At 40.0% G+C, this 25,395-nt stretch overlaps 2 protein-coding genes across 3 annotated transcripts in view; one reads left to right on the top strand and one right to left on the bottom strand.

Moving 5' to 3' along the window:
• map4k5 (mitogen-activated protein kinase kinase kinase kinase 5) overlaps positions 1-8,602 on the bottom strand; it is a gene marked incomplete at its 3' end in the record, with an annotated part of 48,714 nt that extends 40,112 nt beyond the window's left edge. The window contains exons 1-2 of the mRNA XM_079692862.1: positions 8,415-8,602; positions 6,122-6,356 (exon numbers count right to left, since the gene is read on the bottom strand). Of these exons, the coding sequence (XP_079548988.1) occupies positions 6,122-6,229 (108 nt within the window). The 5' untranslated portion in view covers positions 6,230-6,356; positions 8,415-8,602. The remainder of the gene's footprint in view (positions 1-6,121; positions 6,357-8,414) is intronic.
• Positions 8,603-9,230: 628 nt separating this feature from the next.
• Positions 9,231-24,367, top strand: atl1 (atlastin GTPase 1). Of its 2 annotated transcripts, none has more exons than XM_079694208.1 (14): positions 9,231-9,544; positions 13,343-13,593; positions 13,789-13,923; positions 14,467-14,571; positions 15,051-15,101; positions 15,675-15,731; positions 15,822-15,914; positions 16,157-16,295; positions 17,846-17,973; positions 18,190-18,246; positions 18,584-18,655; positions 19,600-20,031; positions 21,072-21,086; positions 23,111-24,367. In XM_079694208.1, the coding sequence occupies exons 1-14, from the start codon at positions 9,505-9,507 to the stop codon at positions 23,225-23,227; spliced, it is 1,692 nt and encodes a 563-aa protein (XP_079550334.1). In that variant the 5' UTR covers positions 9,231-9,504; the 3' UTR covers positions 23,228-24,367. The 2 variants fall into 2 exon arrangements, with proteins under 2 accessions (XP_079550334.1, XP_079550335.1); XM_079694209.1 differs by having other exon boundaries at positions 9,232-9,538.
• The last annotated feature ends 1,028 nt before the right edge of the window (positions 24,368-25,395 follow it).

Raw genomic sequence — 25,395 nt, 5'->3', positions numbered from 1 at the left:
AAAATGAGCTGATCAGATTTTTGCCACTTTATGATGTCAGAACGATGTTTTGTCTCGTGTCACCATTAGCCAATCAGCAACCAAGGTAACCCCACCCCACCACCACCTTATCACCTGAATCTCCTCCTAGAGCACCATTGAGTTCTTTGTAACCAAATGTCTCTCAGAGGGGCGTGGGGAGGGGCTCCTTATTTTCATCTAAAGTAACAGACAGAGAATCAGCACTTTGGAAACAGGGCTGAAACAGAGTGGATTATGGGTAATGCTGCAATGATCTGCTTGGTGCCTTGGTGCACTTCAGACACATGTTTTGTATATATCTGAGCGGCCCGCGGACCATTTTGAATCGGCCCTCAGCAAATTAAAAAAGTATAAATGAAACTTGTGCATGTCTTGTATTGTACTTCTTAAATATAACAATATATCACACAGTACTATTCATGTGTTAATGAGCCCACTTTTCAAATAAATTCATTCAATTCAAGTTGGAAACATTTTCTAACATATCTTAGTTGATAAGAAAAAAGCCCAATGACTTATTTACAAGCTTGAAATACACCCTTCTTATTATAATCACTGAGGCTTCTGCTTAAAGGGATGAGCTGCCAACACTCACAAGCATCCTTTACCTACAGTTGATTGATTTTGCTAATTTATAACTGAACTTATGAGGCGATAAACCTCTAGTGAGTTGCCAAGCCCTTCGTATATTTTTCTGTATGTGGCCCTCGGTGAAAAAAGTTTGGACACCCCTGCCATAAGACAACTCTCCTCCCTCGGAGATGCTCCAGAACACACCCTCACCACGCGTGTTTGGACAGGGCCGATCAGATTTCAGCCTCCGCCTGCGAGCGGCTGCAGAATACCAGGCGCTGCATTCCTCCGGTGGTCTGCTGGGGGGGGGGCTGCACAGAGGCTTTGTGTGGAGAGGGACCCTGACAGCATGAACTATCATCAGATCAGACTCCACTCGACTGTGGCAGATGCATAAACAACACAATTCTGCAGCTGACACACAGTGGACACAGCGTGTTGTTGAGCTAAGATGATACTTTGACATCCAATTACATTTTAAATTGTTTTATTTTAACACTGTAGATGTTTTATCTTGTTCTGTATTAATTGAATAGTATTAGACTTACATACTCAATACTGTGGACAATCCCCACAGGAGCAATTTGGGGTGAAGTGTCTCGGGGACACAACGACATGCTGACTGCAGTGGGGTTTGAACCTGTGCTCCCATGATCCGATCACCAAGTCCACTGCGCCACAGCCTCCCCTAATTATTATTATTATTATAATTTGTTGACAATGTTTGAAAGCTGGGAAGATTTAGTTTTCTACAGGGACATCTTCTAAATTCCTTTGTGTATGTATGACCCAGAGTCCAAAGCCCAAAGATATTTTATATAATAAAAACATATACTCGTGTATGACCTGAGGACCTTTGGATAAATCAATTAATCGATAACTGCAAATACATTTTGATTTAGACTAAATGTCAATAATTAGTGAATCGTTTCTATATGTCTTTAGATGTCTTGTTTTTTTAGTTCATATCCCAAAAATATTCCATTTAATATGATTTGAAAAAGAGAAAAGACACAAAACTCCAGATTTAAGAGGCGGAATAACTCCTTTCTGAGATTATTGCGAGAATAATTTTACCCCTTCGAGCAATATTGTTGTATAACTTACTTTTTGGCTAATATTTAACCATTGATATCATTTTTAGCAATAACATCATCACTAATAATAATATATATATATATATATATAATAATCCATATATTGTAATATACATTAGGGCTGCACGATATTGAAAAAAACTGACATTGCGATATTCTTTTCCCCTGTGATATATATTGCGTTTTTTTTAAACTATATTTAACCGGATGAAAGATTTTAGTCACGGACGTCTAGATCTGAACTGGTTGACTCATCATACCTTGAGTCATGATCTAACATGTCATGATAATGCAGGTTGCTTAACCTCAAATAAGGGGGTTCATCTGTGAAGAAGAGAAGAACCTTTTTGTATCCAAAATAGTTCCAGATGGCAGATGTTGCTTTTCTTTTTGGAAGTAAATCTTCATTCTCTCCATTATCGTCCTCCTGTTCCTCGCTCATTTTTCACCTGTGTTTTGATGGTCTGCAAACTAGCGGGGCGGGGCCTGCTGTGATCTGATCAAGAATGATTGTGATTGGTGGTTTGCTGTGCATGTCACTCACTCAAGTACCCCTGACATGAGAGCCGCGCAAGTTTTGCTTTAGTAGCAAGCAGCAAAATAATTGTAACATGACGTGTTTGAGTTAATGTACCTACTTAATATCACACGTCCTAAAAAAAAATAAAAAAAGAGTAAAATCGCACGTCCCTGCCATGTGAATATCGCACATGCGCATATCGCGGTTATTCATGACACGGTATATCGTTCAGCCCTAATATACATATCAGCGTTTCCGCCAGAGGGGTCGTCTTGTCGTCATTTGAGCTCGGGACGCCCTGAACTCGAGCCGAGGGCGTCCAAAAATATAAATAATTCGAGAGAAGATCGAGAGTTTTTATCGCTTGAAATAATGAAAAGGAAAAAGATCGTTTCCCCGACATCGGCGGTGCTACAGGACAACACGGAACGTACGCGATTTGGACGTGATGAGCGGTGCTAGTGGAGCACGCGTGTGAGCTGCGAGCACCAGAGCCTCGCAGCGGCAAAACTGAGGCTCCGTGGTAAACTGTGGTAACATGAAGAGCCGCTCGGGAGCCGAAACACCCGCGCGTTAAGAGAGCCGAGCCAAATGTAAAAAGACAGTATCGCTCTCGGGGTGGACGCCCTCTCAGCCCTGGTCTGGCGGAAACACTGATACATATTTCTTGTTACATATTGTGAAACAAGGTGCACATTTTTACATTATACTCCAACCTCTGTTTAAATTGCCATTATTTGTGTTATCTTATTGGTAGATAAAGATGAGACTTTTGCTATCAGTATTGTACTATTGGAAGCTTTAGGGTGCATTCACACCTAATAGTCCGTTTTCTGGTGCGACCACAGTTTGTTACATTGTTTCATTTTTCAGAAGGTTAGGCAAAACTCAAACAGACTTTAAACTTTAAACACAAGTCATGTGAACGGAAATGCTGTTCAACCATTGGTCAGACATTAACGGGCTAAAAATGCAAATCCCGGCAATTTCTACCGGAGCCTCCGCCATGGAGCATCGGCACTTTCGGCAGGTTATTCTCATGCTGCTGTTAATCTGGATATCAACAGACACTAGCGGCCCGCGCATATGATTATATAATCATCAGACAACGTCCGTTAAAAAACATTATAACACATAATGAGAGACGTTCAGCAGTAAGGAGGGGCATTTCACCGACGACAGGTGTTCTTACTTTTATGTAGCTGACGGAGAATTTTTACTTTACACGACACTGTTCAACACTTCATTCTGCTTCACTCTTTAAGTAAACAACCGCGGATGTCTTGAAAGACCCTTTCGCTAAAGATTTTTGGACTGCGTTCACACTAGCAATGAACCGCTCCAGAGTTTGCAAGCAAGCGCTCTGAGACCACCTATTTTAGAGGACAAGAGTCCGGTTGTTTAGTTCACTTCAGAGTCTCGGACTGTGTTCACACCGACCCAAATGAACCGCACCAAGCGGCTAAACGCACTAGGGTTCGATTCAACCGGACTATACAAGGCAGGTGTGAACGCACCCTTAGATTCCAGTAGTGTTTGCATGGGTTTGTTTCACATATTTCCAAATACTTCAGACCGTTGTGGAGTCCAAAAGTCAACATGAAGCAAATACCAAATATTCTGCTTTAGCTCAGTTTTGTTGACTTTTGTTTGCAGCCTTAGTCAATAACGGATACTCACTATCTTCAGGTCACAAAATAGCAGAATGTAAAAAAAGCCTCTCAAATACATGCATATTAATAATAAATACACATTTCCTCTAAAACTGGGTCAGTTTTATACAAATTGCAATGAAACAATATTCGTTGGACATTAACCAGTCACAAACAAACTGCTAATTTAATTTTTTTTGCAGAGTTTGGAAACATTTGATTTGCTATGAGTCAAACATTGTTTTTTTCCTTCACACCAGAAATATTTAACCTCTGGGTCAGTCCAGTTTCTGGCAGTGTCGTCTGCTTGTTTGACCTTTGAACGATTGCACATGTTCCTGTCTGAGAGCGAAACTGACTCAATTTCATCTGAGTTAGTAACCTCAAAATAATGTGATGAAACCACCCACCTGAGGGGGCTTCCAAAGGATCAAATAAATACAGTGCATGTCCGTTTCATCTCTGAATATGCAGACCTGCAGATCATGTACCATTATTATACAGGGTGTATGCAGGAATCCTGCAGTCAGATGTAAAACCTTTTAAGACCGATTTTAAGACCTCATCGCCACTTGTAGTTTTAACCGGTTACCTTGGCGACACACTTGACCTCACATTGACTATATACAGTATTGATTGCCCTTCCTCCTTATCTTCCAACCATTTGGACACAGACTTGCATTTCCCCATAACGATGTTGCTTAGCAACCGGCGTAAACGGACCTTCGTGCTATCAAGCAGTGAGCGTGCGATGTCCTGTTCAGATGACGTCAAACCCAACGGGATGCCATAAATAAACTACACAGAATCACACTACACACCTACGCAATGATTACATTCAGGCAGACTGTAGAATACAACCTCTTTGGACCATTTAGATACTTATTGAAAACAAGCTACAAAATGTAATACCTTGGAAAATGCCATTTAATAGCCTTCATTTTCGCTAAATTGATTTATCAACTTTTAATACTCTTGAAGACTCCTGATTATGGCTTCATATAAATGACTCGATAACTGATTTTAAGCCAATATCCATGCTTTTATCCTGCTTTTTTTATACTAAGAATTGGAACAAAAACAGTACGTTTTGTGGGTAAAAAGGGCAAGCAGGTACAAGCAGTCACTGTTAATCTCTCAGTCAAACAGGTTTTAGGAAAGTATTTGCATAATGAGGGAAACAACTAGAACTGCAACTATTCTTTATAATATAATAATCTGCAGACTTAATTCTTGCTTAACAGATAAGTCTAAACGGTTTATGGGAATTTGATTGATATCGCACTTACTATCCAAATGGTATGTGTTAAAGACTGCCCGTGTCAAAATACCTTCTAAAATGTTAATCCTGCAAAGCTGACAAGTGTCACAATGATTATTTGTAATAAATATGTTTCAATGGAAATGCTAATAACGAATTACCTCCAATACCGTGACTCATATAGCAATTGCAATATCAGTCCAAAAATAATCTTGATTACACATTCACTCCAAATGTTTCAGCCCTAATAATCACTAATCGTTTATAACATTTCAAAAGATAGAGACAATTCCTTGTGCGTGACCCGCAGTCCGAAACACAAACACAGTTCATTTCCTGTCATATGTGACCGGAGAAGTGGTTTTATTTTGAAGCTGGAACCAGCAAAGGTTTGGCATTTGACTGAATAAATGAATCAATAACTATGTATTTATTTATTTTTAAGGCTGAGGGACGATTCAATTTAATATCAATCACTCGTTTAGTGTATAAAATGTCCGAAAAAGTTAAAACATGTCCATCATACTTCAAATGTTAAAGGTGAGGTCTTTAAATGTGTTGTTTTACCAGTCTAAAAACTAAATATATTCACTGTTATATGATATAAAACAGATGTACACAGCTAATCTCCAGGTTTGAGAGACTCGAACAGCATTTCTGTTGCTTATTACCTTTCATTGCAGCTCCATTTGCTTTTGATCAACTAATAATTGTGTTATATCTCACTCTTAATTAACTTTTTCATGGGAAAGTTTTGTCAGATGAGTAACACTATGAATCCAACCCTTATGTGCTGTCAACTGCAGCTTATCCTGCTAATAATAAGTAAATATAAGTAGCTGCAGAAGGCTGTAACAAAGCATGAAGAAACCTGGCTCTCGTTCAACAGCTACTGCCAAATGTGTTAGCCACATGTTATCACGGCTGAAAACAAACAGCGCTCTTAGTCACTTGACGTTGAAGCCACACATCAGCAGCTCTAACGACTTCTCTGTACCTTGTAGACGTCTCCATACGTGCCGCTGCCCACCCTCTGGAGGAGCTCGAAGTCGTGCTGAGGGTTCCTCCTCTGGATCTCTCCGCTGGGCCGGGGGTAGATATCCATGCTCGCTTTCCACCAGACGCTGCTTCACATTGAGTTAATCCAATCTGAGGCCGATGGGGTTTGATGAAGTCCTGAATGTATGAGTTAATCACTGAGACTCAGGCGGTCCTCCTCCGTGCTCCATGTCCTGAAGCAGAGACAAGGTTTGGTGCAAAAGTGTTAAGAAAACCCCAACATTAAAAAGGTGGAAAGTAACCAAAACATTTATTTTAGCATTATTTTGAGGTGCTTGAGTATTTCCTTGTTATTCCACTTTAATCTTCACTACATCTCAGAGGCAAATAATGTACTTTTTACTTCAATACATATATTTTCGACAGCTGGAAACAATGTACAGATTCTTGTTTTACATACTAAACAAGATGATACGATACTGTGCTATGGACATCATGGACGTTGTCAGTAAAACATTGAACTTTTACTGCTTTTACTAAACTGATCACTTGATGGATTGAAGATTTGGTGGAAAAGTGTTAAGAAAACCTGACATTAAACGTGGGAAGTAAACAAAAACATGTATTACTCAACTACTGTGTTTGAGTACAATTTTGAATATTTCCTTTTTATGCCACTTTAATCTTCACTACATCTCAGAGGCAATACATATATTCGACAGCTGGAATACATGTACAGGAGATTCTTGTTTTACATACTAAACAAGATGATACGATACTGTGCTATGGACATGGATGTTGTAAGTAAAAAAATGAACTTGGAGTACTTCTATGTACTTCTAACATAGCACTTTTACAGAGGAGTATTGCTATATTTACTACAATAAAAACATACGAGTACTTCATCCACTACTGGTGACATGAGTATTTCAATTGTATGCTGCTCTGTACTTCCACCTCAGAGACAAACACTGTACATTTTACTGCATTACATTATCCTTCTGACAGATAAAGATGTTTACAACCAAACATGTCAACTTGTTAAATATGAAGCTGTGATATAGATTCAACTATCAGACACACATATAGAAATGCGTCTTACATGTTAAAACATTAGAATTATGATTTGTATAAGGATATGTTACTCTCTGAAAGGAGCCAGTCTTCTTTTTGCACTTTACATTTTGCTGTTAATATATTTGCACTTTTACAAAAGATCAAGATTTCATATTGTACCTTTCATTTTGCAGAGCAGTAAGCACAAGATAAAAGTACCTCCTACACAACTGGTTATACAAGTATTTCAATTATATGCCACTATATACTTATACTCCATCTTTACATCAAGAGTTACTTTACAAATTAAGATTTAACATGACATGGAAATGCTGCTTTAGTTTAAGTGAAGCTTTAGTAGATGATACATTAATAATGATATAACTTTCTGTAGTTGTACTGTCATACTTAAACTAGGATACTGTTAATACCTTTAAACTTTTAGTGAAATCTGGAACAAAGTAGTAAGAACGTGTATAATGGTGACACAACGTTGACACACACTTACCTTAAATTCATCTAAGAGGGACTGTGTTACATACCATCAGTGGTGGATAAGTACAATACTTGAGGTACGTGTACTTCACTTGAGTATTTTCCTCCTTACTTACTTTTACTTAACTACATTTTGGAGGCATTGTTTCTTTTTTACTCCACTACATGTTCCCCCCTACTTTGCATTTGGATTTATATTACAGAATATAAATCCATCAATAAAGCATTTAGGGTCAAGCTACCCAGCAGTACACAAAGAGATTCAAATAATCCCCACTTTTACCAAGTGTCTTTAATGCATTAATATTGATAAAACAATAACGTAATGTTTTTTTTGGGGCCATTGTGGAAAATGCGTACTTGTTACGAGTATTTTTACAATTTAATATTGTTACTTTTTCTTCAGTAAAATATCTGAGTACTTCTTCCACCTCTGCAAACCATGACATGTCACCCAACAACAACATCAGCATAACCTAGGAATTTAATTTATCGTAAACTCAAATTAAAGTTATTAAGAGCTCGTCCTGCCCACTAAAACAACATTAGCTTGAGTTAGCAATGAATATGTGGTCATTCCAGCAAATAGCCTGATTCAAATATTACTAACAGAAAGGCTTGACACTGGGGGTCATTCCAGCAAATAGCCTGATCCAAATGTCACTATTAGACAGGCTTAGCATCCAGGCTAAGCTAACAGCTAGCGAGATAATTTAGCTTCGCCCCTAACTTTCACTCACCTTTCACAATGCAGACACCGTGGACGACAACGCCTTGCATTTCAACTTTTTAACACGTGCGATGGCGTCGAATACAAGTCCAAAAACAGAAGAAAAGCGTCCCTCTTTGTTGGCGAGGAAACAGAGATAAACTTCAGTTGCTGTTCCGTCTCTAACTCTGAAACCTGTAGGGAGTGAAGGAACCGTTAGAGGGCAGTAAATCAACGTCATGGATGCAAGCTACTGTTAATAAAACAATAGAAGAAGAAGAAGGCTCCGTCTCCTTCATTGCTCAGCAGGAATTCTAGCATTAAATACAAATAACTTTAATAAAGCAATGATTGTTTTTTTTTATCAAAGCATGTAAAAATGCTAATGTGGATATGAAGCTCAGCTGCACCATAACAGTGATTTTATTTTATGTAAATGATTATGCACCAACTTTTTGTTGGAGTACTATTATAGTATTTTGCTTTTTACTCAAATGTTTGTATGACAGCTATAGTTAACAGAACATTTTGTCAGATAGTTTTACTATATTCACAGAATTTTTACTTTTTTCGGGTTTTTACTTTTTTCTCAAATGCTGACATTTATCAGAATTTTGACAATTTTAAATTGCTCCACATTGAAAAACAAAAATGCTAAGTAAACAGCTTCCATCAATCTTAGTGTATTCATAAATTTTGTTTTAGTATAGATATTTACGACTGACCTTGAAGGCAGCACGTAGTCCTTATTCTCTTTGTCCCTACCGCCACCTGCTGACGACAAATGGTATTTCGTTCTCACACAAGCGTCAATAAAAGACTTGCATTGCAAACATACCTTACATACTCAGCGGTTGCAGTCTTTTGAGTACATTTCCCTCTGAACCACATGTAATTGTCCTGCATTATGAGGCAGCTACATTAGCAGGAACAACAGACAGCAGCGCCCCCTGTCTGCACGCATGAGATCCTGAAGGAATAAAAAGCTCCATCATCCTCCTCGGAGCATCGAGCATCGTTCCGGAGGAGATGAGCATCCTCCCCGCCCTAAGACATCCATGAATACCGAGTAGGGTCGCTGATTCTCGCACAAACAAAGCAGGGATATAAAGGACAGGAACATGGCTAAACACCGCAAAGAGAGAGACAGCTGGGGTGAGTGTACGTACAAATATTCCGATTTTTTATTCTCTCCTTGACGTACATTTTTTCTTATTCCTGTCGAGGCGTGTAAGCAATGCAGCCAATTATATGTTTACTCCAGATTCCTCCATTACAGTCTTGTTTCTCAGTCAAATTACGACCTGTTTGTTTTTATTTCAAACCCATTATAATAATAATAATAATAATAATAATAATAATACTACTAATAATAATATAACCCCTGATGTTATTTTACCCCCTATTTGTCCCTGCATGCATTTCGAGCTAATATGCATAAACGAGCAGACCATTCCAGCATTATAGCCTGTAGTGGTGCTTTTTTCATGCAGGTAAGCCTCTGTTTGGGCGGTCCAGGCCCCAAAAGGCCTGCCAATAACCTTCTGATTTCACTGTGTTTGTCATACTGAGCCTCCTATGATGCTCTGTGCTGCACTTAGCATTACATTATGTAATAATGCATCAGGAAATAGCCCTTATTATCTCCATATCATTACTAATCATGAATGCTATGATCAGTATCCAGGTATGTATCATGCCTCTGTGTTACTTCACATCCAGTCCTGCAGGAGGAGGGAAATTGACAGGTTACATTTAAGTGAAAATGTGTTAATGCAGCTGTTTAGTTATTATAGAGATGATCTGGTTTGACCCACTTTTAGCAGACGTGTTTGGCTTGTTTTTGGAGAAGCATCAGGAGCAGCAGCAGTATCGTCAGGTTGAGCCGGCGAAGGGTGAGGCCTCTGCAGGAGAAGTGAACTCAAACTGACAGGAACCTTGGCTGCTGGTTCCTCCTTCGATTATTCACCGACGTGCTTTCTTGGCATCCTGCATTAATCTTTTAGCTCGCAAATGTGACCAGCTTCTCCCTAATCTGTCACATGGCCTTGGTCAAATTTAAGATGCCTCAGAATGAACATCACATACTCTTTTCACTATTTGTAAATTTCCCTAAAGCAAAATCCGTCATTTTCTGATGAGGCTGCAAATATGTGGTATCTTGCTGATCACTTTCATTCGTCTCTCCAAGAAATGTACCATTTTCAAAGCGGTAAAGTCTGTGATTAAGCTCATTGTTTAATTTTTTTAAACTGCATTTATCAAATACATTTCTTATTTATCTTAGGGGGGTTGATTCAAAAACGTTACACAATATCTATAAATACACAAGAAGAAAATGTTTAATGAAAGGATGAATACAAATATTTAAATGAAAATAATACATTACATTTAAAATATGCATATTGTACTACAAATAAATGTGTAAAAGGTGTACATTGAAACGTATACAGTGGTGTATTATAGTTATAATAAAGATACTTTTACTTAATTTAAATATCTGAGTACTTCGGTTACATCGAGAAGCTCTGCATGACGGCAACACACTGTGCCACTAAACACACAGGAAGAGCTCTGAATGATCTCATCACACACACACACACACACACACACACACACACACACACACACACACACACACACACACACACACACACACACACACACACACACACACACACACACACACACACACACACACACACACACACACACACACACACACACACACACACACACACACACACACACACACACACACACAGGACTTCATGGCAGGATTCATTATTATTAGTATTAAAAAGGTTTCATGCAATGCTATTAATCTGCTGCTAACAGGAAGGAGTAATGGACTCAACTTCCTGTTTCCTGTCAGCTTAATGGACCGCTCAGTTTCTCTCTCACCACTGAGGAGTTCTGGAAGATCATCCACTCATATGATTTGATTTTAATCGACTTTCCAGTGCGAATTAGAAGTGCTTTTGTATAGGAGAAATAAAAGCTTATTATTGGTCTCAAAATCCACACATGGATGCAACAAAATACAGTAAAACATTTTAAATACATTGTAATTTCCCCGGCACTTCTATATCAATAAGATTCAAAATGACCACAGACGCAAAATGAACTTAAGGAGTCACAAAAAATGGCCATAAATAGACCCAAAACTACAACCAAAAGTGTGTGTTTCTGGTTCATATGTAGTATAGGTAATAGGGCCTTTTGCATGACTGATCCCAGGGGTCCATTATTGGTCTCATAATCCACACATGCATGAATCAAAAGACAACACAAACACGTTATATTAAAGGTCACCTATTATGCAAAATCCTCTTCTTCATGTCTCTTCCACATCAACATGTGTCCCCTCTTCTTCATGTCTCTTCTACATCAACATGTGTCCCCTCTTCCTCATGTCTCTTCTACATCAACATGTGTCCCCTCTTCTTCATGTCTCTTCTACATCAATCTGTGTCCCCTCTTCAACACGTCTCTTCTACATCAACATGTGTCCCCTCTTCTTCACGTCTCTTCTACATCAACATGTGTCCCCTCTTCTTCATGTCTCTTCTACATCAACATGTGTCCCCTCTTCCTCATGTCTCTTCTACATCAACATGTGTCCCCTCTTCTTCATGTCTCTTCTACATCAACACGTGTCCCCTCTTCTCCATGTCTCTTCTACATCAACGTGTGTCCCCTCTTCTTCATGTCTCTTCTACATCAACATGTGTCCCCTCTTCCTCATGTCTCTTCTACATCAACACGTGTCCCCTCTTCTCCATGTCTCTTCTACATCAACATGTGTCCCCTCTTCTCCATGTCTCTTCTACATCAACATGTGTCCCCTCTTCTTCATATCTCTTCTACATCAACATGTGTCCCCTCTTCTCCATGTCTCTTCTACATCAACATGTGTCCCCTCTTCTTCATGTCTCTTCTACATCAACATGTGTCCCCTCTTCCTCATGTCTCTTCTACATCAACATGTGTCCCCTCTTCTTCATGTCTCTTCTACATCAACATGTGTCCCCTCTTCTTCATGTCTCTTCTACATCAACATGTGTCCCCTCTTCTTCATGTCTCTTCTACATCAACATGTGTCCCCTCTTCCTCATGTCTCTTCTACATCAACATGTGTCCTTTCTTCTCCATGTCTCTTCTACATCAACATGTGTCCTGTCTTCTTCATGTCTCTTCTACATCAACATGTGTCCCCTCTTCTTCATGTCTCTTCTACATCAACATGTGTCCCCTCTTCTTCACGTCTCTTCTACATCAACATGTGTCCCCTCTTCTTCACGTCTCTTCTACATCAACATGTGTCCCCTCTTCTTCATGTCTCTTCTACATCAACATGTGTCCCCTCTTCTTCATGTCTCTTCTACATCAACATGTGTCCCCTCTTCTTCATGTCTCTTCTACATCAGCATGTGTCCCCTCTTCTCCATGTCTCTTCTACATCAACATGTGTCCCCTCTGTGGAAAGAGACTCTGAAAGTTTCAGGAACAAAGATTCTCTCTCTTTTTGTCCTGATCCATTTCTATAAAAACCTGTCTGAAAATGAGCTGATCAGATTTTGGCCACTTTATGATGTCATAACGATGTGTTGTCTTGAGTAACCATTAGCCAATCACCAACCAAGGTAACCCCCCCCCCCCCCTTATCACCTGAATCTCCTCCTAGAGCACCATTGAGTTCTTTTTAACCAAATCTCTCTCAGAGGGGCGTGGGGAGGGGCTCCTTATTTTCATCTAAAGTAACAGACAGAGAATCAGCACTTTGGAAACAGGGCTGAAACAGAGGGGATTATGGGTAATGCTGCAATGATCCGTTTGGTGTTTGGAGCCAAACACTTCAGAGAAATGCTCTGTATATATCTGAGACCTATAATATATTGATGAAAAACAGTATATTAGGGGACCTTTAAGCCATCATCTCTCCGTGTTGTCCTGCAGGGTCCCTGAGCGACAAGCCGGTGTACGACTGGAGCTCGGAGGAGGAGGAGCCTGACGGACGGGCGCGGCCGATTCAAGTCCTGCTGGTGAAGGACGACCACACCTTCGAGCTGGACGAGGCAGCGCTGAGCCGGATCCTGCTGAGCGCCGAGGTCCGGGACCGAGAAGTGGTCGCCATCTCTGTGGCCGGAGCCTTCCGGAAGGGCAAGTCCTTCCTCATGGACTTCATGCTTCGCTACATGTACAACCACGTAAGATCTGGCATGATGTATTTATTATTTGCATTATTATTTTTAAATTAATATTATTATTATTTTTTAACAAAGTAATAAAAGCTAAATAAATGAAAAAAATGCAAACAATTGTCTTTTTTTTCATGCATGTATTCCTAGACAAATATTTATTTCAATTGACTGAGAGTAAATGAAATGAATAAATGTGTGCAGGCGTCTGAGGGCTGGCTGGGCGTTGCAGACGAGCCTCTGACCGGCTTCTCCTGGAGGGGGGGGTCCGAGAGAGAGACCACCGGGATCCAGATCTGGAGCGAAGTCTTCCTGGTGGACAAACCCGACGGCACCAAGGTGAAGACCGGATACATCCTGCAGAGAGGAGGCCATTAAACACAAGAGGGACAATGAGACATTACATTTGACACACTTCAATTCATCCTTTATGCAATACCTTTTAAGATCTTTGCAACAGGTCTGTTTCTCACCTTATATTCATACATTCACTCAGAAGCTCCAAATCAAACCACATTCAAAGGAAAACATGTTTACATTGAAACACCTGTTTTACACCTGCATCAGCCACATGCAGAAGAAGTGGAAGAAGAACTCAGGAATTCCACTTAAATAAAGTATATTAAAGTACAAAAGTAAGATCATCAAAACATACTTAAAGCTTAACCAAATCAAAGGAAAAAAATTATATATGTAAATATCCTAAAGCACTAAATGTAAAATACTTAATGATCCATTTTAGCATAATGTTTGTTATGACATTGGATCACTATTATTGATTTATTAATGTCCATATATCTTTATTGTTACAGCTGTTAAATGTGGGGCTTATTTAAATGTTTGTATATTATATATATCATTTCTATGTATGCTCCTCCTCAGGTGGCTGTTTTGCTGATGGACACTCAGGGAACGTTTGACAGCCAGTCGACTCTGAGAGACTCGGCCACCGTGTTCGCTCTGAGCACCATGATCAGCTCCATGCAGGTACGCCTCGCCTCAGGAGAGGATGCTTAGATTTATCTGATTGAATATAGGTTTGTACATTTAGAAGTTGGTACGTCATTACAACACCGGACTGAGATGTCTCTATTTAATGGATTGACACAAAACATTGTGCAATGATGCTTGCCTGACCTTTCATTTAGCGACACCAAGAGGTCGACATTTTTAGTAAACCTGTTCACAATCTTTGGACACCATTCCCATGTATTGTACATATGTTGACATTTTGTTTTAGTATGTTATTGTAGATTTAATCTTTTCGAAATTATTTTTTTTGAACATAGTTTCTCCAGCATTTCTTAATATTTTATAGTTTTTTCATGTTGTACATATTTGTTTAGCTTTGTATTTTTTATATGTACTTTTAAATACCGTTATGTTCCTGTTTCACTCTTCATTCAATAGATACAAATATATAACCAGGTGACAGTTATTATACTTTAATAATTGTTATTTTTCAGGTTTACAACATCTCACAGAATGTACAAGAAGACGACCTTCAGCACCTGCAGGTAAAAATGACAACACCATTCCAGTTATACTGTGAAATAAACCCCAAACACACCCACATACTGGATGAATGTGCTCCCATAGACCCTTAAAGGGGTAGTTTGTATGTTTTGAAAAGTGTATTCACCTAAATAAATCAACTTAAGTTCAAGTCAACACTCTGTTAGACAAAGCGACCAGACTCCATTCACAAAACAGTCATTTTAACCTGACCCCACACAGGAGCTGCTAGTGTACCGCTGCAATGCTTGGTAAGTTATTTAGTGTTATTGTGTGACCGTGGTGAATCAAAGTGATGGTTTGGATGCACCGAAGACACACAATAACACAAACTAACTAACAGACAGAGGCAGCGCTGCACCATAAACTCCTTATTTCTGTTCAGTTTAAATGAATGAAATGTCAATGGAGTCTGGTGGCTTTCAAGAGAGCATGCATAACATCAGAAGGACAGTCTGAATACAAGATAAAGTAGTTAAAATACACAAAAACCACACTTCAAAACATCCAGACTGTCCCTTTAAGGTTCACTTTGATGTTTGATCAAACTGACTGTCTTATCTGTGTTCCTCCAGCTCTTCACTGAGTACGGCAGACTAGCCATGGAGGAGACGTTCCTCAAACCCTTTCAGGTACCTCAATCCTTTCCACTCTCTTTAATGTGCTGACTGCATCCAAGTGTCAGGAAATGACATTTAAAAATGATACTTTTTTGGTTTTAGTCTATGATCTTCCTGGTTCGAGACTGGAGCTTTCCCTACGAGTTTCCCTACGGACAGGAGGGAGGCATGAATTTCCTGGAGAAGAGACTGAAGGTCAGATTTCACTTAATAACATGCATTTTAAGCAATCGCTGCGCACAATCCTTAAATCCTGACGCAAGTGTGTGTGTGTGTGTGTGTGTGTGTGTGTGTGTGTGTGTGTGTGTGTGTGTGTGTGTGTGTGTGTGTGTGTGTGTGTGTGTGTGTGTGTGTGTGTGTGTGTGTGTGTGTGTGTGTGTGTGTGTGTGTGTGTGTGTGTGTGTGTGTGTGTGTGTGTGTGTGTGTGTGTGCTGCAGATCTCAGAGAACCAGCACGAGGAGCTGCAGAACGTCCGTAAACACATCCACTCCTGCTTCACCAACATCTCCTGCTTCCTGATGCCCCACCCCGGACTCAAGGTTGCCACCAACCCCAACTTCGACGGCAGGATTAAAGGTTAACATTTCCCGTTTTATGCAGGCCTCAGATCCTTTCCTTAAAGGTCACCAAAATGCAAAATCCACCATTTCATGTCTCTTCTACATCAATATGTGTCCCCTCTTCTTCATGTCTCTTCTACATCAATATGTGTCCCCTCTTCTTCATGTCTCTTCTACATCAACATGTGTCCCCTCTTCTTCATGTCTATTCTACATCAACATGTGTCCCCTCTTCTTCATGTCTCTTCTACATCAACATGTGTCCCCTCTTCTTCATGTCTCTTCTACATCAACATGTGTCCCCTCTTCTTCATGTCTCTTCTACATCAACATGTGTCCCCTCTTCTTCATGTCTCTTCTACATCAACATGTGTCCCCTCTTCTTCATGTCTCTTCTACATCAACATGTGTCCCCTCTTCTCCATGTCTCTTCTACATCAACATGTATCCCCTCTTCTTCATGTCTCTTCTACATCAACATGTGTCCCCTCTTCTCCATGTCTCTTCTACATCAACATGTGTCCCCTCTTCCTCATGTCTCTTCTACATCAACATGTGTCCCCTCTTCTCCATGTCTCTTCTACATCAACATGTGTCCCCTCTTCTTCATGTCTCTTCTACATCAACATGTGTCCCCTCTTCTTCATGTCTCTTCTACATCAACATGTGTCCCCTCTTCTTCATGTCTCTTCTACACCAACATGTGTCCCCTCTTCTTAATGTCTCTTCTACATCAACATGTGTCCCCTCTTCTCCATGTCTCTTCTACATCAACATGTGTCCCCTCTTCTTCATGTCTCTTCTACATCAACATGTGTCCCCTCTGTGGAAAGAGACTCTGAAAGTTTCAGGAACAAAGATTCTCTCTCTTTTTGTCCTGATCCATTTCTATAAAAACCTGTCTGAAAATGAGCTGATCAGATTTGTTCCACTTTACGATGTTTTGGCTTGTGTCACCATTAGCCAATCACCAACCAAGGTAACCCCCCCCCACCTTATCACCTGAATCTCCTCCTAGAGCACCATTGAGTTCTTTTTAACCAAATCTCTCTCTGAGGGGCGAGGGGAGGGGCTCCTTATTTTCATCTAAAGTAACAGACAGAGAATCAGCACTTTGGAAACAGGGCTGAAACAGAGGGGATTATGGGTAATGCTGCAATGATCTGTTTGGTGTTTCAGCCAATCAGAGACATGTTTTTTATATATCTGAGACCTATAATATATCGATGAAAAACAGTAAGGGGACCTTTAAGTAAAAATTGAAATACTAGGGTCTGTACACAAAGGTACTTCAGTATAACAATAACTTAAACGTTTGAATCATGTGTAACACAGCGAGGCTCTGAGGTTGGACAGGATGCAGGATATATTCAGCATGAAAGTAAATATGCAAACTGTCGTAGTTTTCATGGTAAACTATGATAAATGTATCTCCCTGTAGAGCGAGTATTAATGAATTATGCATGAGTAGGTTCTGCACCAGTTGTAAAGAAAGCTGTTTGTTTGGACGACCACACACACGCGTGAGCTAAATGTAAAACACTCTTTTAATGTCTCACCGTGCAGAGATTGATGGCGAGTTCATCAACAACCTGAAGGTCTTGGTGCCGTGGCTGCTCAGTCCTGAGAACATCGACGTGAAGGAGATCAACGGCAGCAAGATCACCTGCAGAGGCCTGCTGGAGTACTTCAAGGTACAGAAAAAAGTTCTTCATATGTTCTGAGTGTTGCTATTCTGATTGTGTGGTGTTCTCTCTCCTGTGTGTTCTTTAAGTGCATGTAAATGGTCTGCAAAGGCTAAAATCCCTGTGTTCCCTCCGGAGGGGGTTTCTCTCCCACACACTAAAAACTAATATCAACATATTTATTCTGTTATTTTAATGTATTTTATCCTATTTCCTTTATTTCAGGCGTACATTAAAATTTACCAAGGTGAGGAGCTGCCCCATCCAAAGTCCATGCTGCAGGTACGTTTTCACATCGCCTTAAATGTTACGGCAACTACTTTACCTACTTCTGTCTCCATACACTTTACTGTTTATGTTGGTCCATACAGTAATTAGTATCTCTAAATGTTTTTGCAATGCCTAATTTTAAGTATATAAAAGTATTTTATGGGCTACTGAAAGTAAAAATGCCTTACTGTAAATTGTTCTTGCTGATTTATAGCTGATGTTCCCACTTTCCTTAACTTGAGCACAGAAATCCATACGAAACATAATGTTATTTGTAAAAAATAAAGATGAAATCTAAATCTTGTATTCCCCTTAAATAATCCAAATATTCCCACCTGCTTGCTCTCAGGCCACAGCAGAGGCGAATAATCTGGCTGCAGTCGCTGCTGCAAAGGATCTGTACAGCAAGAAGATGGAGCAGGTCTGTAGAAACGGGATTTTAAAATGAAACTGTGTCACTGTGTGACAGTTTTAGATTGAGGTATTTTCTGCAATAATCCAAAATAAATCCCATTGAACTAGGGAGATGCTGCCTTCAGGGTCTAAGTGCAATCATAAGACATAATGGAGACGAGAACAGGAGCCCGGACCCAAATAGGTCCCCTATTATACAGCATTACCCATGATCCCCTCTGTTTCAGCCCTGTTTCCAAAGTGCTGATTCTCTGTCTGTTACTTTAGATGAAAATAAGGAGCCCCTCCCCACGCCCCTCTGAGAGAGATTTGGTTAAAAAGAACTCAATGGTGCTCTAGGAGGAGATAGATTCAGGTGATAAGGTGGTGGGGGGGGTTACCTTGGTTGCTGATTGGCTAATGGTTACACAGGACAAAAACATCGTTATGACATCATAAAGTGGCCAAAATCGGATCAGCTCATTTTCAGACAGGTTTTTATAGAAATAGATCAGGACAAAAAGAGAGAGAATCTTTGTTCCTGAAACCTTCAGAGTCTCTTTACACAGAGGGGACACATGTTGATGTAGAAGAGACATGGAGAAGAGGGGACACAAGTTGATGTAGAAGAGACATGGAGAAGAGGGGACACATGTTGATGTAGAAGAGACATGAAGAAGAGGGGACACATGTTGATGTAGAAGAGACATGAAGAAGATGGGACACATGTTGATGTAGAAGAGACATGGAGAAGAGGGGACACATGTTGATGTAGAAGAGACATGGAGAAGAGGGGACACATGTTGATGTAGAAGAGACATGAAGAAGAGGGGACACATGTTGATGTAGAAGAGACATGGAGAAGAGGGGACACATGTTGATGTAGAAGAGACATGAAGAAGAGGGGACACATGTTGATGTAGAGGAGACATGACCTTTAAAATCATTCTTACCACCCCGTCTCCTCCCCAGGTGTGTGGGGGGGACCGGCCCTTCCTGGCCCCCAGCGAGCTGCAGGCGCGGCACGGGGCCATCAGAGAGGAGGCGCTGCAGGTGTTCAAGGGCGTGAAGAAGATGGGCGGCGAGGAGTTCAGCCGGCGCTACCTGCAGCAGCTGGAGGCCGAGGTGGACGAGGTGTTCGTCCAGTACATCAAGCACAACGACTCCAAGAACATTTTCCACGCCGCACGCACCCCCGCCACCCTCTTCGTGGTCATCTTCGTCATGTACGTGGCCGCCGGCATCACGGGCTTCGTGGGCGTGGACGTGATCGCCAGCCTGTGCAACATGGTGCTGGGCCTGGCGCTCATCACGCTCTGCACCTGGGCCTACATCCGATACTCTGGGGAGTACCGAGAGCTGGGGGCCGTCATCGACCAGGTGGCCGGGGCCCTGTGGGACCAGGTGAGCTGGAGAACATTAACATTATTAGAGTTATGTTAGAAAGATCTCACTGGTCCTCGGCTTGAGCTTGAATCTCAGGATCCATGTATCTGTGATCCTCTCCAGAATGGAAGTAGTCATCACATACAGAGCATCAACTAGTTCCTGAACAGTGTCCTTCACATGCTGATATCCAAGAGAGGGAGTTCCACAGTCACAAGATGGAGGAATAGAAAGCAGTATTCAATGTTTACTTCAGATTAGCTCCACGTCAGAAATGATCATGCTTGTCATATGTCTCTCTCCATAGAGGCTGAATCATCATGTTAATCACATAGCTATCATATGCCTCAAACAGTCCTGGTGCTCTTCTAGGTAATCACACATCCTGTCATGTTCACAGCTACAGTTGGGATACCTTTGTTATCATGAGTACTCTCATGTTGGAAGAGTACATTCAGTATTTTCCCAACAAGTGTGAATAGTAGTATAATAGTAGGAATAGACCACAGCAGGAATGAGTCGTCAAAACCAGAAATAAGTCAGTATCTTAGCACTTCCTGTTTACTTATCTGAAAGTCATAGGCTTTTTTCTGTATGGGTTTCTGGTTTGAAGCCTGAAACAGAGCGGGGCAGTGATGTCATCCTTTAAGCTTGAATTAACCACAGACCTTATTTCAGGCTTCGGAACAAAAAACGAATAAAAAAAACATTCATTAAGACTTGAAAACAGGAAGTACCTACTAACTTCCAGGTTTAGGAATGTGTCCTCAAACCCTGATATGAGTCAGCATTTGATCACTTATAGAAGTCTCGATGGGTCACTGCAAAAACGTTTTTAAAACAACAATCCATTATTACAATTAATTACAAAATCTGTTAATTGACTCATCAGTAACTTACATTATTGAGTATCTTCAAACCAACCCTCTTTCACATCAGCGGCAGAGAATGAGGACAGATCCATTTACAGAAATAATCTATTGTTATTGACCATGCTTTGTTATAAATGCATGTATGTGCTGATACTGTATGTTTCTTTCTTTTTAATGCCTCTGCAGGGGAGCACAAATGAGGTAAGTGGAGAAATAAAATTGGGAAAAAGAAAGCAGGAGAATCTAGGAGAGCATGAATTTTCTTAAACGTGTGGATAATTAATTCTGATTCTCAAAGAAATATTTGCAAAAACATACAATAATACAAGTTGTAATGTTGTTTTATACGTTCCCTACTGGGCTAGGGGAACCAAAGGGAAGTAAAAAAATATAAAATGACCGGGCGAGAGAAAAAAGAGAGGAAGCTGATCTGTGGAGCCACAAGATGGTGTTTTAATGGACAAAAGAAAAAGGGCTCACCGGCCAACTTGCAAAGTAAACTAAGATAAGCTAGGACACAAATATACACTGGAGCACATCTCCTAATAATTAACGAAACACAGAGACATAGCCACCATGCTGCACACATGCAGCCAGAGGAGAAGGAGAGGCCCACTGCAGCCTTCCTCATGTCCTTTAAGGAGGCCCTGATTGGGGATTGGGAGCACCTGGGGGAGAGGCTGCACCTCGAGACAATCAGGGAGAGAGAGAGACACACACACACACACACACACACACATACACACACACACACACACACACACAAGCCCCCACTACGGCACGTAACAGTAACATTTCTGCATTTAAAATATGTAAAAACGTCTGGCAATATATCTTTTGTTGAGTTGTGTACTTTGTGTACCTGTATCTTAAATCCATCAAACTGCATCAGAGAAACACTGTTTTTTTTAAGTGAAACAGCTTCATCCAGTGTTTATCTTTGATTTTGTAGAAGATCAGACCGTTGTAGATATTTCGGCTTCTGATTAAATCCTCCTGAACTTTTGAATCTTAACTTATCAGAGAAACGAGCTGAGTTAACGTTAGCCTTTAGCTCGTAGCAACTTTGACCTGCTTCCATAGAGGAAACACTGATTTTAAACTTGAAGCTGCTTTATTTAGTGTTTTTGTTGGTTTTAATTACAACGTTTGGTTGTTTTAGGAAGGAGGAGATCTCTGAGGTTCATTCGGCTTAATTTAAAGACCCTTGCGACCCTAAAGAAATACATAAATTCCCCTTTGTTAAAATACAATTTTTTAGCCATGGTTGTTTATTATGGTTGAGTATTTTATTACTAATGTGTGCTTTTCTTCTCTGTATTTAATAAGTTAACGTATTCTTTATTATTGCATGCCTTTATTTACCTAATAACACCGTACATTTCCCACTGTGGGACTAATAAAGGACTTCTGATTCTGATATTGTCAGAATCAGAATCAGAAGAATCAGAATCAGGTTTATTACCAGGTAGGTTGACATGTACGAGGAATTTGACTTGGTGTCGTGGTGCTTACATAAAAGCAGGGGCGGTTCTAGGGGGGGGGGCAACAGGGGCCAGTGCCCCCGTAACACTGACCAAGCCAAGATTAAACTGTTCATTACCTTACAAAAGCAAATTCTGTTCATGTTTTTTAATTAATTGTCACTTAAAGTTACTAAAGCAAATACTCTAAATGAAAAAAACCACTGAAACAAAGGACTGTAACTTACATTTACAAAAACAAAAAACAATTACTGTATTTTAGGTTTATTTTACACAATTACTTTATACTGTCTATGTCTTTTTAACCCGGTTTTATTGTGCCCCATGAAATAACTGGCCCCAGCCTGGCCCCCCCAGTAAAATTGGTCTAGAACCGCCACTGCATAAAAGTACAATTTAAAAAAACACAGATAGCGAACTATTTTAAGAACACTATAATAACATTACAAAAAAATAAGAAAAAATATAGTGAAACAGAAAATCAAATAAAGCAGTATTTACATTGAAATATAATGCAATAAAATATAAAATATGTGCAGTACAGATGTAGCACTCCAGATAGGACTCCACCCAGCGGATTCCAACCGAAAACCCAGCGGATCGCAGTGGCTGGGGGCGTTGCCAAATTGCTAAGAGGGCGTTGCCAAATTTCCCCATTTGTTCAATTACAGGATTTAACCATGAGATGGCGCTGTATGTGTGTGTGAATCCTCCACCTGTAAACACCTGTCTGCTCCACAGGCTCTCTACAAGCTGTACAACGTAGCAGCCAATCACAGGCACCTCTACCACCACGCGTTCCCCGGGGGCGCTCAGGAGGACGAGGCTGCGGAGGAGCCGGTCAGGAGGAGGAACTGATCACTGAGACAGACTCCATCAGACACTCTTTTACTCTGGTGTCGGCCCACCAGTACATCCACTACTCAAAGCTAATAAGGGACTGTGTAATGTTCATGTAAAGGCAGAGCATGGAGCTCGCCTTTGGCTCTTTTTTTTCCATGAAATATCACCTGTACAGAAGCTCCGGGAACGTCTTGGCATTTTCAACCTCCAACAGAGAGTGATAACTGGGCACAGGCCTGGGATCCAAAGTGTCAGGGGCCCCCTTACCGTCACCTACGATATACTCAAAGAGACATGCACCAATCAGAAAGATACACAAAATGACTACAGAGTGACTTTAAAAGACACACAATTATCACAAAGTGACTTCAAATGACCGCCATAGACACAAAATGACTATAAAGACACACAAAATGCATACATCGTGTCACACATTGAACACAAAGTGACTGGAAATGGCTTCTAATGACGACAAAAAGATACAATCACAACAAAGTAACATAAGATTCTTACGAAAAGGCTTAAAATGAACACAAAATGATAAAAAAAAAAAGTGAATCAATAGGACTACAAAGAGACACAAAATGACCACTTAGTGGCTGAACATGATTACAAAGAGAGCTTAATGACCACTAAAAGACCCAAAATGTCTACAAAATGATTTCAAATGACTACAAAAAAACATTATCGCAAGAAGACTTAAAGTGACTATAAAGACACGAGGGGGGTTCTTCGCATGTCCGTGCCCACGGCCCCCTGGCTCCAGTCTGTCGTTGACTTCATTTCCAACACATTTTTTTCCACCTCATTCGGCTCCAACGCTGGTTTTCAGAGTATACTCAGATGTGTGAAACCCATTCGTGCCGATGGTTCTGTTCTTCGGAGTTTAGTGTTGATCTGCCAAACTGTGTACTGTGTGTTAAAAAAAACAACGCTCCATCAGCATGGTTAGTGTCCGTCCTCTCTGGAGCTCTGAAGCAGGTCGTAAGATTATTCAGTTTAATGGTTGTGACAAAGTGGTTTAGTGTCATGGATACATGTAGACGATGATTTCACCGCGGCACTTTGATTATGATTTCTGCATCAGGGAGAAGTTTACACATTATATTACAATCTGCTGTTTGTGTGTTTTCTCTTTAAAGCTGAGGGAATGAGTGTGTCTTGTTTTTTATTGGATGTTTGAGCAAATCTGAGGAATGTAGCTTTACACAGCTCGTTGTTATTTTAATGATTCCACATTAGTGACGTTATAACTGTACCGATAACTTTGAGTTTATACACTTCAATGTTAAAAGCTTTCCAATTTTAAGACTTTTTGCATAATATTGCATCAGCTTCTGCAGGAATGAGTCCTAAAACCCAGAAATAAGTCAGCATTTTAGCACTTCTTGTTCTGTTTGTGCGGAAATCAATGGGTTTACTGAAGTAAAAGTAAAAATACTATGGTCCTAAAATACTCCATTACAAGTCAAACTCCTAAATTCAAGGATTTACTAAAAGCACATAAGTATAAGCATCAACATATAGTAGAATTATATATATATTTAATTACTAATATTATAATTATTTAAGCTTCGTCACACATGTAGGTATTTTTTCTGCAGAATACGTTCCTGATTAGACTAAGTAAATACACATGAATTCTCATATATCTTCTTTTTTTTTAAATGCTACTATCTAATATATCATTATATATTGTACATACTAATATATACAAAAATACGAGGATATTTTGGCAGACTGAGTACTTTTACTCGTAGAACCTTAAGGATATTTTTCCTGATTATAGTTGAATACTTGTAATGGAGTATTTTAAATGTATTAGTACTTTTGTGTAAGTAAAAGATTCTTCCAGCAACACTTTTTTTGCAGCTGCAGAAGAAAGATGATATTTCTTTTTCAGGATCGCTCTCTGCAAATTCAGCGAGTCTCTTCTGATGTTTGAGTCTATCAGTGTGAAATAGTCACATCACAGAAACACCCGTCCAGTCGTAAGGAAAGTAGCATTAGTTAATGTTGCACATGCATTTAAGATTTTCAAGATTGAATCTGTAATCAAAGTATCACCACAAGGTATTCTTGATTTACTTCATTCCTGAAATCTTCTACGGATTTGTTGTGTTAGAGCACTGAAAGGTGAAAAACCTAACCAAGCTAGTTTTTGAACACGCACTGCAAAACAT

The sequence above is a fragment of the Notothenia rossii genome, assembly GCF_949606895.1.
Source record: "Notothenia rossii genome assembly, chromosome: 7".
In the NCBI taxonomy this organism is placed as follows: Eukaryota; Metazoa; Chordata; class Actinopteri; order Perciformes; family Nototheniidae; genus Notothenia; species Notothenia rossii.
The sequence above is the reverse complement of the archived record's forward strand: the minus strand, read 5'-3'. Positions and strand labels throughout refer to the sequence as shown.